The sequence below is a fragment of the Hesperophylax consimilis genome, unplaced genomic scaffold, assembly GCF_061612785.1.
Source record: "Hesperophylax consimilis isolate HC1 unplaced genomic scaffold, BYU_Hcon_1.0 scaffold_100, whole genome shotgun sequence".
In the NCBI taxonomy this organism is placed as follows: domain Eukaryota; kingdom Metazoa; phylum Arthropoda; class Insecta; order Trichoptera; family Limnephilidae; genus Hesperophylax; species Hesperophylax consimilis.
In genome coordinates this window covers 97,925-111,209 of record NW_028301326.1, presented here as the reverse complement: position 1 = coordinate 111,209, position 13,285 = coordinate 97,925, and the positions used below count along the sequence as shown (strand labels likewise).

The 13,285-nt window shown below is 35.8% G+C and overlaps 2 protein-coding genes across 2 annotated transcripts; both read right to left on the bottom strand.

Moving 5' to 3' along the window:
* Nucleotides 1-3,966: 3,966 nt before the first annotated feature.
* On the bottom strand, nt 3,967-9,403 carry LOC149408756 (uncharacterized). Its single transcript, XM_089650471.1, has 3 exons — nt 8,982-9,403; nt 8,658-8,903; nt 3,967-4,246 (listed from the first exon to the last, which is right to left on the bottom strand). Exons 1-3 carry the CDS (start codon nt 9,401-9,403, stop codon nt 3,967-3,969), a joined length of 948 nt encoding a protein of 315 aa, XP_089506597.1.
* Nucleotides 9,404-9,442: 39 nt separating this feature from the next.
* Nucleotides 9,443-11,002, bottom strand: LOC149408755 (uncharacterized). Its single transcript, XM_089650470.1, has 4 exons — nt 10,861-11,002; nt 10,683-10,734; nt 10,164-10,259; nt 9,443-10,079 (listed from the first exon to the last, which is right to left on the bottom strand). Exons 1-4 carry the CDS (start codon nt 11,000-11,002, stop codon nt 9,443-9,445), a joined length of 927 nt encoding a protein of 308 aa, XP_089506596.1.
* Between the last annotated feature and the right edge of the window lie 2,283 nt (nt 11,003-13,285).

The following is a 13,285-nucleotide window of genomic DNA, read 5'->3' as shown; positions in this document are numbered from 1 at the left end:
TTTGTATTGTACGACAGATTACACTAGTCAACACATTTTTTGTCCCTTTAACGAAAGTAGCCTAATCTGACAGGAAATTTCACACTGATTTCAGATATGTGATTCGTTTTTTTCTATCACGTCAGGTTTTTATGGGTTTTAAGTTTTACTAAAATGTGTATTAATTCATATTTATTCGTGAGTTATAATTGATATTTTTTATAATATGGCAACAATAGGCTCGAATGTCATTTGAATGTCACAAACATGAAAGAGAACTATGACAACATGAAGCTGCTGTTAACAAAAATTAAATATGTAAAATACGAATGGAAAAATGTGGTGATCTGAAAGTAATAGGGCTCCTACGAGGACTGCAAGCGGGATACACAAAGTATTGTTGTTTTCTGTGCGAGTGGGACAGCAGAGACAGGAAAGACCAAGGACTGGCCAACAAGAAAGGACTTTTAACCTGGCACGAAGTATGTTCAACATGCTCCCTTAGTAAAATCTAAAGATATCTTACTTCCACCCTTACACATTAAATTGGGTTTGATGAAATTTTTTTAAAAGGCTTGTCTAAGGATGGAAATGGCATGATTTACTTAAAGCAAAAGTTTCCTAAGATCAGTGACGCAAAAATTTAAGGAAGGAATATTCGTGGGACCACAAATAAGTCTTAACTTATCCAAATTTTATAACAGTGTTGAGACCAGTCGAGCTAGCCGCTTGGTCAGCCTTCAAGAATGTTGTCGAGAACTTTCTTGGAAATCATAAAAGTGAAGACTATATGAGCATTGTGTCTGAAATGCTCATGGCCTATAAAAATATGGGATGTAACATGTATGAGACGATGAGTAGAGTATGCATGAGACGATGTATGAATGTGAATGAGGCAAGAAGTGTGTACCAAACCGACGTGTTTGGCGGTCCGTCCTCTCTGCCTACCCCTGCGGGGAAACGGCGTGGTGGTTAGTTAGTTAGTTTTTATGTAACATGTCACTAAAAATACACTTCTTTACTGTCATTTGAATTTTTTCCCCGAAAATATGCGAGATGTCAGTGACGAGCACGGCGAAAAATTTCACCAGGACATTGCAGCTATGGAAAAGCGATACCAAGGAAAGTGGAGTCCATCTATGCTAGCAAACTATTGCTGGACCCTGCAGAGAGAATCTCAAGATACTCACAAGCGCAAATCAGGAGTAAAAACAATTAAATTGAATTAGTTTTGAAATTTTGTTAAGTAAGTACCCGTCATATTATGGAAGAATTATGTAAAAAAACATTGTTAACTAATAAAAAAACCTGACCCATAATTTTTTTTTGTTTCATTTCGTGTTTATGGATAATAGAAGCCTTATCTACGCCTGCGAGGCGTACACATAATCTTAAATTCTATTTCTCTTTCTAACGGTTGAAGTTAGCGCCTCGTGCTCTTTAACTAACCCAGTGGCCGACAGGAGCTCGCTGATGGTACCTGTATCACTAAGGTAAGTCCAGCCATTTTTGAGTTTTTGAGGTACCTATAGTACGCCTGCGAGACGTATGTTTAGGCTTTGTGTAACTTTTAACTAAGATTATGTGTTTTTACTTTCTTCAATTTTTCGCACATTTTATGTTTATTTTGGCTTTCTTTTAGATACCAACATGTCATGGTCTTATAGATTAAACAGTTACGATATTTTGAAAATCTTAGACCAAGAATATAGTCTTTCTCTGAGTAAATCAGCTTCTGAAGACGATGACAGCCAGTTTGGATGACATTCAAAGCGAAGATGAGAATAACTATGTAACTGAAGAGGTTTTACCTTTACAAGAATCTATTCCCACTGATTTTTCCCACAAAATTTCAAAAGCTGACCTAGCATCTAATTCTGATCATGCTTCGCAAACTGCCAACTCAGGGCAAATTTATCGTGTTCCTGGAAATACTCTTCGTGGTAAGAATGGACGCGGGATGTTTAGTCAACAAATAAGGCTGGCCGCATACATACGTTTTTCGTATTCGATTTCCGAATTCGTTTTCCGTATTCGGACATCCGAATGCACGGAATCAGTAGAAAATACATTAACTGCCGCACACGTTCGTTTTAGTTCCGAACGGAACAAATTCCTTACGCACGTTCGGAGAAACCGAATGGAAAAAACCTAATGACGTCATGTGGAACGCAGCTATTGCATACAGTTTGTTTGCGCCGACGCAAACGTACGGAAATTTCCGTTCGTAATTCAGTGTTGCCAACGGATCTTGACCTAATATCGCCGTTTCTCATACATAAGGTAGCGTAAAGTAGCCGAATTTGCTGTTAGGTGGGACATGTTTAAAATTGATGTTTTTTGTTTTTACGTGAAAATAAAAATTTCGTGGGGGGGGGGGGGGTGGCAGGAGAATTTCAAAAAAAGAATTTCAAGAAAATATAAAATTCGTGTTTTGTCGAATTGAAGGAAGAGTAGTGCTTTATTAATTTGGTAGTATAAATATTTGACAACCAACATTCCGTAAGAATAATTATATCGAAGTCTATATTTAGGTGGTTAAGCTGTATCTGGAGTTCATTAAAGTTTTTATAAATTGACCATATATTTTGGAGCATAATAGTAGTGTTTTTTATCTCTGCTATAAGATATTTGCAAATTTTGACATCTGAAGTAGTAAAAGGGTTGATTTTATTACCTTGTTCTTCGTTTACATGATTAATGTTAATAGCCATTTTATAATTCATATTACACAAAAAAAATTGTTTGATTCCCTTGAATGAGAGCTCCACTAATCCGTAGCCATCACTAGAAGTTTCAACCTTGTTTTGAAAGTGTGGGAGGTGGTTATTGTTACAGTGCAAAAATAAGCATATAAGATATGACTCACCAATATTGGGGGAATCGACCCAGTGAATGACCGGTAAGAGTGGGGCTCACAATCAAAGAAACTAATCAATTTTTTAAGGACAACGGAATGTATAATGTACCTAGTGTATTTGCCTGTCACCTTCATTTTTCCTAATCTTTATTGTAGAGTCTTTGTACCAGACATATTTGAAGCCCATATCTTTTGCCTTTGTTTTAGACCTCCACAGAAGATCTTTGAAATAGGGACCAAAGATTTCACTAACAAATATCTTCTGGAATCCGTTTCCTTGTGTTGTGATTGAGTTTTGTTGCTTTTTTTTCAGCAGAATCTGTCGTCTTTTTTGGGGGTTAACAAATCTGACGTGGAGTTTTGGGAATCCCTGCAAATTCAAGGGTGTCTTCACGGGTTATCTGCTCCACTTCTACTAATCTGACTTCCAGGCTCTTTATTATTTTGTCTTTTTGGTTATTTCCTTTCTCATATATTCAACTTCAGAAACCAGTTTGATAATGGTCTCCGTCTTTAGATGGATGTCATCGTACCGACGGCTGATGAAGTCTCTTGTGCTTCTGCTTTCTTGATTTTCCTAATTCGATAATTTAATTTAATTTGATTCCTGAATCTGTGGGTAAAAACACTGCCGCTATTACTCTTTTAGTTGACTTGAGATGCACTGTTAATTTTTCCTTGTTAAAATATTGATAATTATTTATTTACTGGTCAATCACTGATCAATCCAACACTAACTTAGTAAAACTAACAATTCTCAACGGATCTGACACATCAACGGGTAATTTTCACGCTATATCAAATTATTAACTATTTATTTCGGGAGCAGATCAAAACACAGCATCACTTGATTATAGGTTATTATTACTATACTCAAGGGAGTTTAATATTAATACTATGCGTGTAAAAGAAATGGAGGAACGAGTAAAAAAAATAATTTACTTAGTTACAAACACTATTAAAAATTTATTAAAAAATATATATATAAAGTTAAGGGTTGGTCTTAATCTAGGCTTAATACTAGTCTTAAATTATAATTCTTATCTGGAACCGCGGATCTCCACGTTCGCACTTATCACCGATAACACAAGCGGCAACTTGGGTTGGATCCGAAGGGCAGAATTAGTTCAGCCTGGGCCAAGGCTCCGAAGGGCTGAGTCGGCAGGCAGCGACTCCTGAGAAGGCAGCTTCTTGGGCGGAAGAGCCTCTGCGACCGCTCCAAGGAGGAGGGCAGGAGGTACCTCGGCGGAGGCGAGATGGTAACTGCCGTGAGGGCAGTTCCATGGGTGGAAGCGCCTCGGTGACCGCTCCAAGGGGGGCCAAATGATTGACTGGATTGTCGGTTGCTGAATAAAATTCGTCTTTAGCTGCGCGATCCGGCGACCGTAGAACGCCAGTGGTGGGGTGCTGGAACTAAAGGGGTTCCAATTTACACCACTTCGGTACGTTGTTTGGGTCCATGGCGCTGGCATCGCCATTCTTACCGGTAGATTTATTATTATTTTAAAATATGTTAAAATTACATTTGTAAAAAAGACCTTCAATATAGTTTAGCCCTAGGCGAAGGTATTTATTGCCGGGTCGCTGGCTTAACAATTTCCCATTTCAGATTTTTTACTTTATGGGTGTATTTCTATTTTGGCTTTCTAAATTTTTATTGCGGTTGCCGGCCAGGCTATTCACTAAATATTTAAGGTCTAATCATGCGAACTGCCGCCTCAATCTGCGTGTGAAATTACAGACACATATGCAAGTCACGTAGATACCTAAAGACATATCAAGGTATTGTAACTATCAATATCTATAATCGTAATCGTTATTGATTTTTTTTTCCTTTCAATGTCTTCACGACTATATTTTTCAGTTAAGCCGATAACTTTGTCCGACATTTTTCATGCTAGTGGAATTTCGACATCGAATTCCAAAGTTTACTGGATCAATATTAACTTATTGTTGGGGACGGAAAAGCACCGTCGCACCGCGGAATGCAATAGGAATTGAAACTTCGGAAATGCCGACTTACCTTTTTTTATATTCTTCCACGGTTTCTCTCCTTTGCGCTGGTTCATACACAATACACTAATTTTGACCAAAATTGCGCGAGCTCACAATGGCTTTTCAAGTATCGACACGGTCGAAAAAGGGGGCTCCGTAATCAGATACAGATTATGACATGTTTTGACAGGACGATTTTTTCAACTGAACTGGTTACACTAAGTCGGCATAGGAAAGGGAGGAATTGGGTCGGTGGGCAGCAATAATATTCATAAAGGAGATCAAAAGGAAAGGTGTAGGTAATAATGGTAGGTACCAACACTTATATTTCATTTTCAGTTTCCTTATTCTCTTGATCTTTATTTTTTGGTTTGGTTATAACAACGGGCACGTGGTTTTTTACCTTATTCTGCATAAGTTCCAGGAAAAATATTTTTTTTATGTCTCATGTTGACAAACAATGAATTAATTTCCTGGATAATTTTTTCAACTTCCTTCATATTTTTTGTTCACCGTTCATTTCATTATTTTCGGCTAATAAATGGGCTATAATGTCGAATTATGAGTCGATGCGTTTTTACTTTTTTTGGCTTATTATTATTTTTCCTTTACCTTCTGATCGTTTCCTTTATAGAATTTATTTTTATTCGTGCGTTTGTCAGGGCATTATTTAAATTACATGCCTCTAGAGTTGCTATCTTTTCTTCATCCTCGCTATCATTGTCAGAATTATAAGACATTCCCTCCTCGCGCTGGTTTGGAGATCTTAGGGTCATAAATGATTTTATAGATGGGTCAGGATTTTTTTTAAGTAGTTTTATTTTCTTTCTCCGTGTTTACAGATTATCATTTAAAATTGTATGTATTACCATCTGTTGACTATTAGCTATATAAAGTATTCTGTTTTGGAATTTTATTCTTATTGCCATCTATTGATCAGTACCGGTAACTAGTTAAAAATATTTGTTGGTAGTAGACATTATTTAAATCTATCAAAATTCACAATTGACTTTATATAAAATACGGTTTCTTAATAATAGAGTTCACTTACATAGAAAAAAAGAAAAAAAAAACTTTAATACTATTGAAACATTGTGAGGTTAGAGTTACAATTGTTTATTCATTGATAAAAAAACATTTTTAGTACTAAGTTTCACATAATTCCAGGGACCGCGGAAGTACTCTATGACGGGGGGGGCAAACTTGTTTGGTCACCCTCTTCCTTCAGTCTCCTCTCCAGTCAATCAACTAGTTATAAATAAGACAAAACGGAGATGACTAGGTCAAACAAATAACAGGTTCACTGAATAAAAACTCATTTTTTTTAAATATTGCTTTATTGCATTCATTGAACGATACCAAAATTTCCACCTTATGCACGTGCAGTATTGATTATTTAAATAATCAAAGCTCTAATGCTATCTCTTGACGATTTTTCTTGAATACAACAAACACTTTTTCATTTATGAAAAAAAGCACTGTGAAGGATACAGATAATCTTTACCAGCAGAGATAATCCTTCTTTACCCAGGTAGTAAAATTGGAGGGGGCGCGGCCCCCCCTCATTTGATTTTAGGGGGGCATTTGGCCCCCTCTGCCCCCCACTTCCACGGTCGCTGCATAATTCTACCATTAGAAGGCATTATATAATTGGACAAATACATATCTAAACCACTCATCGATCGCCACGAGGACCCTCTTTTATGGAGGCACCAAAGAAAAGCTATTTACCCCCGGCTTTAGTTAAAAAAAGACTATGTATAACAGCAACCTCGGTGCCCTGTGAAAGAATAATTTCGAAAGCAGATCGAACTCTCACCCAAAAAAAGGTCCAGAATATCATCAAAATTGTCAGATGTGGTATTTTTAAATAAAAATCTATAATCTATATCAATACTATAGAAAAAGTTTCTTTAAATTAATAAAAATCAATTGGTAAATCGTATTAAAATATAGAACAATAAAAATAGACTTAAATCTATTTTAAATTAATTGTGTCCTAAATAGGTGTAATAATAATATAAAATATGTGTTGTGAAAAAAAATACTTCGGTGTGACAATAATAGTTATAAACGTCGTTAATGTTAGTACTCAATACCAACATTACTTTTTTTACGATTATTTAGATATTAACTGAAAATAAACAATGAACATAATATAACTCGTCCTTGTTCCTGTTTTAATTAACTAAATAAGTGCCGACACAACAACTAAAATGTTATAAAGGTGGGAATACCAATATTATTATTATTATGTCATATCTGTGATAAATCTGATCAGTACATCAGTAGTGACCCGCGAGCCGTGAGATCTGTTGAACGATGTATGCGAATCTTCGTTCGCGAACGGGTGAGTCGGCTCTTCGGGTCTGGCGGGTCACCTGCTCACCGGCTCACCGTTCGCGAACGAGTGAAGCGGGTCACCGGCTCACCGTTTCCAAACGGGTGAGTCACTACTGATCCGAGAACGAATGAGCGGCTGATTTGGGAACCGGATCTTACAGATCCGTGTAGAGATACGGTTCACTGAGCCGATTCGTTCGCGAACGACTCACTTCTAGTACCAAAAGGGAGGCGGTCAAGGAAACACTTTAAAACTAGAAGGATTGGAGCGATTTCTCCAAGGAACATTATGGGAGGAAACTTGCGGATATTTTGTTCCTGTTTAGCTATCTGTTGTAATCGCTGGTCATCACGTTATCCTTTATAAATTTTGCAGAACAAATCTATGAGTCGCATGGCGCCCTATTATGAAACAGGTTAGATTATAATCGTTTAATTCCTTTGTAACTAACTAACTTATAAAATTGCTACCATTTAATTCCAACTGTGCTAGTGATCTTCGTTCGAAGCACACACCTTCAGATATTGTTATCTATCCTAAGTTATGAGTCTCATGTTCTGGTTAAATCAAATCCCAAATAAAAACTAAAATAATCGTTGTTTCGTTCTTTGACAATAAATGATATCTTGTGACATACTTAAGTTGTTTCAATACTATCTATCTCACACCTACCTCAAACTATGGTATTTGTTGTTCTTAACTTAAATTTTCTGTTACAATAGCATAATTGGCATAATTAACATAAATGATCATTTTTATTTTTATTTTTTTTTATTGTTGATACATTATTTTACAATATTTCATATTTTAATTAAGTAATGTTGGCCTCACTGGGTTGTTAACCCGTGCTGAGGCCCCCATTTTATAATATAAGAATTAATACATTTTAAAAAAAAGAAGAAGAAAAACAACATTAAAATAAAGATAAATTTTAACTAAAAATAAATATTAATATATAATTATCACACTAAAAGAAAAATATTAAAAGAGAATGTAAATCGGCATTAATAATGATTTATGTGTTTGTGCGTGTTTAATATATTTTTTGTGTTGCGTGTACATGTTTTATTCTTATATGTTATAGAATTTTGGTAATATTGTCTTTTTGTTCTTTAATCAATTTTTTTTTATTTTGTGTTTGAATTTATTTTTATTTTCATCAATTTTTGTTTCAAGTGGAAGACTGTTGAATGCTTTAATAGCGTGGTATTTATGGTGTCTTTGTCCAAAGGTAGTGTTTATCGTCGGAGTTTTTATGTTTTCTTTGTACGCTTGTCTGACCGGTCTATTATTGATATTTTGTGTTGTGTATTACTTTGTAACAATAGCGCACCAATGCGTCTTTATTAATTTTAGCCATATTATTCTATTAGAATGGCGCCCAACGTGGGGCTCGAACCCACGATCCTGAGATTAAGAGTCTCATGCTCAACCGACTGAGATATCCGGGGATAATAAAGAGTACGCACGTGATTATACAAATATCTCTTTTGAGAACACGAAAAACTGCAGTCGGAACATGAAAAAGGTTTCTCTCCAGTGTGAGTCAGCATGTGGCTACTCAGATAACATTTTTGAGTAAATGATTTGTTGCACAAAGAACATGAAAAAGGTTTTTCTCCAGTGTGAGTCAGCATATGGCTCGTCAGATAACCTTTTTGAGTGAATGATTTGTTGCACCAAGAACATGCAATAGGTTTTTCTCCAGTGTGAGTCAACATGTGGCTCATCAGAGCGCTTTTCCAATGAGATGAATAATTTCACTCAGAACATGAAAAAGGTTTTTCTCCAGTGTGAGTAAGCATGTGGCTACTCAGATTACCTTTTTGAATAAATGATTTGTTGCACAAAGAACATGAAAAAGGTTTTTCTCCAGTGTGCGTCAGCATGTGGCTACTCAGTTGACCTTTTTGAGTAAATGATTTGTTGCACAAAGAACATGAAAAAGGTTTCCCTCCAGTGTGAGTCAGCGTATGGCTAGTCAGTTGACCTTTTTGAGTAAATGATTTGTTGCACAAAGAACATGAAAAAGGTTTTTCTCCAGTGTGAGTCAACATGTTGCTCATCAGAGCGCTTTTCCAATGCGATGAATAATTGCACTCAGAACATGAAAAAGGTTTTTCTCCAGTGTGAATCAGCATGTGCCTGATCAGATGACCTTTTTGAGTGAATGATTTGTTGCACCAAGAACATGCAATAGGTTTTTCTCCAGTGTGAGTCAACATGTGGCTCATCAGAGCGCTTTTCCAATGAGATGAATAATTTCACTCAGAACATGAAAAAGGTTTTTCTCCAGTGTGAGTCAGCATGTGGCTACTCAGTTGACCTTTTTGAGTAAATGATTTGTTGCACAAAGAACATGAAAAAGGTTTCCCTCCAGTGTGAGTCAGCGTGTGGCTAGTCAGTTGACCTTTTTGAGTAAATGATTTGTTGCACAAAGAACATGAAAAAGGTTTTTCTCCAGTGTGAGTCAACATGTGGCTCATCAGAGCGCTTTTCCAATGAGATGAATAAATGCACTCAGAACATGAAAAAGGTTTTTCTCCAGTGTGAATCAGCATGTGCCTGATCAGATGACTTTTTTGAGTAAATGATTTGTTGCACAAAGAACATGAAAAAGGTTTTTCTCCAGTGTGAGTCAACATGTGGCTCATCAGAGCGCTTTTCCAATGAGATGAATAATTGCACTCAGAACATGAAAAAGGTTTTTCTCCAGTGTGAATCAGCATGTGCCTGATCAGATGACCTTTTTGAGTAAATGATTTGTTGCACAAAGAACATGAAAAAGGTTTTTCTCCAGTGTGAGTCAGCATGTGGCTACTCAGATAACCTTTTTTAGTAAATGATTTGTTGCACAAAGAACATAAAAAAGGTTTTTCTCCAGTGTGAGTCAACATGTGGCTCATCAGAGCGCTTTTCCAATGAGATGAATAAATGCAATCAGAACATGAAAAAGGTTTTTCTCCAGTGTGAATCAGCATGTGCCTGATCAGATGACTTTTTTGAGTAAATGATTTGTTGCACAAAGAACATGAAAAAGGTTTTTCTCCAGTGTGAGTCAACATGTGGCTCATCAGAGCGCTTTTCCAATGAGATGAATAATTGCACTCAGAACATGAAAAAGTTTTTTCTCCAGTGTGAATCAGCATGTGCCTGATCAGATTACCTTTTTGAGTAAATGATTTGTTGCACAAAGAACATGAAAAAGGTTTTTCTCCTGTGTGAGTCAGAATGTGCCTGGTCAGATTGCCTTTATGAGTAAATGAATTGTGGCACCAAGAACATTTAAAAGGTTTTTCCGCAATGTGAGACAGCATGTGGCTCGTTAATAATCTCTTTTGAGTACACGAGTAGTTGCACTTCAAACATGAAAAAGGTTTTTCCTTAGTGTGAGTCAACATGTGGCTTATCAGAATGCTTTTCCGATGAGATGAATAGTTGCACTCAGAACATAAAAATGGTTTTTCTCCAGTATGAGTGCGAAATTGGGGTTTAAAATTTGACATATGATGGCTGGAGTTTTCCCCAGGATGCGTCTTAAGATCTGGCAACAAATCTGGAAAAGAACACGGACAAAAGGGGTTAAGTGTAACTTATTATCTCCACTTACATTAGAAAATTCATAAAAAAGTAGAAAAACAGTAGAGCAGAAATATCTAAGTCTTATAAACATCGGTTTTACCTGGTGTCTGGGTAATTCTTTCAAAGACTTCTAAGCATTCCTTTTTAACACCCAGTAGGTCTTTGTTAAATTCCATGTAAGGAAATCCCCCTTCATCTTCTGCTCGGCGTCGAAGTTCTGCCTTGTTGGAAACAGTCTCCATAATAATGCTACCTAGAATAACAAAGAAACGAAACATACGTTGGACATTGATATACATAAAAGGTATTATTTTAATTAAAATAACTTGAAATTTAAACATGTTTTTACGGTTGAAGATTTAATTTATTAACAATGTAGAAGCGTGAATTTGTGACTTTGAGGTTAATTTAGGAAATCGGAATGACCCCAGATGTCTGCTTCCCATGCATTCCGATACTTATCCTTCAAGAACGGAAAACGATTTGCTCTGGAGCACCTCCAGTTGAAGTTGGCTAGTTAAAAGTCGATAGAATGATATTTTCTTCCAACAATATTTATTTACAAATCTTCTAAAAGTAATTAAGTCATTCATAGCAACTCCAATAGCTTTTATCTCAAATCTAAGTCTCAAATCAGGAATATTCCCTAACCATCTAAAACATTCAATTGTTGTATTGCTACATAAAAATGGAGATAAATCTACGATTCAAAATTACCGGCCGATATCTCTGGTCAATTCGGTCTCAAAAATTATCGAGAAAATTGTCAAAAACCGTCTTAGCTTTTACCTTGAAAATAATAACATTCTTTCTGAAAGACAATTTGGCTTCCGACCGGGTTTAGGTACCGAAAATGCCATTGGCAATCTTACTAAAGTAATTTCTAATAACATCGATCGAGGAATTAAAAGCATCGCGCTCTTTCTGGATCTGGCTAAAGCTTTCGATACCATCTCGAACAAAATCCTTTTGAAAAAACTTCAACGAATCGGTATTCAGGGGCAGTTACTTAAAAGGTTAGGAAGCTATCTAGAAAATCGAAGCCAAAGAGTTAATATTAGTGGCACTCTAAGCGATCCAGCCAATATCGAATTTGGTGTTCCACAGGGAAGTACTTTAGGACCGATATTGTTTAATATTTATATCAATGATCTTTGTAACAGTAACCTTGCCGATCATATCATCACTTTTGCGGACGATACGGTCTTAATATTTGAGGCGAAAAACTGGTTCGAAGCGCACAGAAAAGCCGAAATTGGGATAAACAATGTTAAACACTGGCTAGACAATAATCTCCTTACTCTCAACACGGAAAAGACAAAATTTATACGTTTTAGTGCAACTCAAGCGGGACAACCCAAGGAAATACTGAATATTACTATTCATATTTGTAATGAACCGAATACTTGTACTTGCAAAAACCTAGAATCTGTAGATAGTTTAAAATATTTAGGAATCACCATTGACAAATATCTGAGATGGGAAGAACACATTAACTCAACTGCCTCAAAAGTCAGAAAACTTACCCACCTCTTTATGACCATCAGAAATATTCTCTCTGTAAAAGATATGAAATCAATATACTATGCCATGTGTAATTCTTTACTCGAATATGCATCCCTAGGTTGGGGTGGCTGTGCCAAAACAATATTAGACTCCCTGGTTAAAGCACAGAAATCACTACTAAGAGTCATCCTCAAAAAACCATTCAGGTACCCCAGTGATGCATTATTCACGGAAATAAAAGTTCTCGATGTTAGACAACTGTATATTAGAAAGATTATATTACTTGCACAAAAACAACGTCAGCACTTCCCTTCCATCGACCACCTTCACGACACCCGACTTTCAAGGAATAATCCAATAGTCCCAATAAAAACCACGACGTCCCTTGGGCAACGGCAATGCTCGTACTTAAGACCTAAATTATTTAATATCATTCCTAATGCTTGGAAAACGAAAAGTACAAATGTTTTGCGCAAATTGGTCAACGACTGGCTCCTTGATTTAGGGAGGGTAAAAAGTGAAGATATGTTGATCAATAGATAATCTCATTATAAAAAAATTATAAAAAATATATATGTTCATTATTGTCAAAACACTGATACATAATTTTTTAAAGTACATACAATACAAAAACACATATTTATCACCTCTGAACACAATTGTCAATGCTGTATTAATCTGTACTTTATTTATCAATGCTATCGATTATTTTCTAATCATCCAACTATATTATAAACTTATAAACTACCCTTCCCATTTTTTCTACCTTACAACTCCTGTGGTGATCTGTCTTTTTATTACTACTATCTGGCTGATATTTACTTTACCGGTTTTGTTTTATAAATTGTACTAAATTGTAATATGAACTAAACTTGTCAATTTGACTGGCCTAAAACAGGATCCATTCCTAGTTGGCTAGTCAAAATTTCCGCATGTTTTATTGTATGATTTTTATGTGAAATAAATTTATTATTATTATTATTATTATTATTATGATAAATGCATTATAATACAAAAAA

What these genes read in the sequence shown, in the direction of transcription:
- LOC149408755 (XM_089650470.1), bottom strand. Translation starts at nt 11,002, where the DNA reads ATGGAGACTGTTTCCAACAAGGCAGAACTTCGACGCCGAGCAGAAGAT. An exon ending in GAAAACTCCAGCCATCATAT is followed by an intron (nt 10,260 to 10,682) that starts GTCAAATTTTAA and finishes TCATTGGAAAAG; the next exon opens with CGCTCTGATGAGCCACATGT. An exon ending in CAAAAAAGTCATCTGATCAG is followed by an intron (nt 10,080 to 10,163) that starts GCACATGCTGAT and finishes CGCTCTGATGAG; the next exon opens with CCACATGTTGACTCACACTG.
- LOC149408756 (XM_089650471.1), bottom strand. Translation starts at nt 9,403, where the DNA reads ATGTTGACTCACACTGGAGAAAAACCTATTGCATGTTCTTGGTGCAAC. An exon ending in GGTAATCTGAGTAGCCACAT is followed by an intron (nt 8,904 to 8,981) that starts GCTTACTCACAC and finishes CGCTCTGATGAG; the next exon opens with CCACATGTTGACTCACACTG. An exon ending in TGTTCTCAAAAGAGATATTT is followed by an intron (nt 4,247 to 8,657) that starts GTATAATCACGT and finishes CTTTAGTTCCAG; the next exon opens with CACCCCACCACTGGCGTTCT.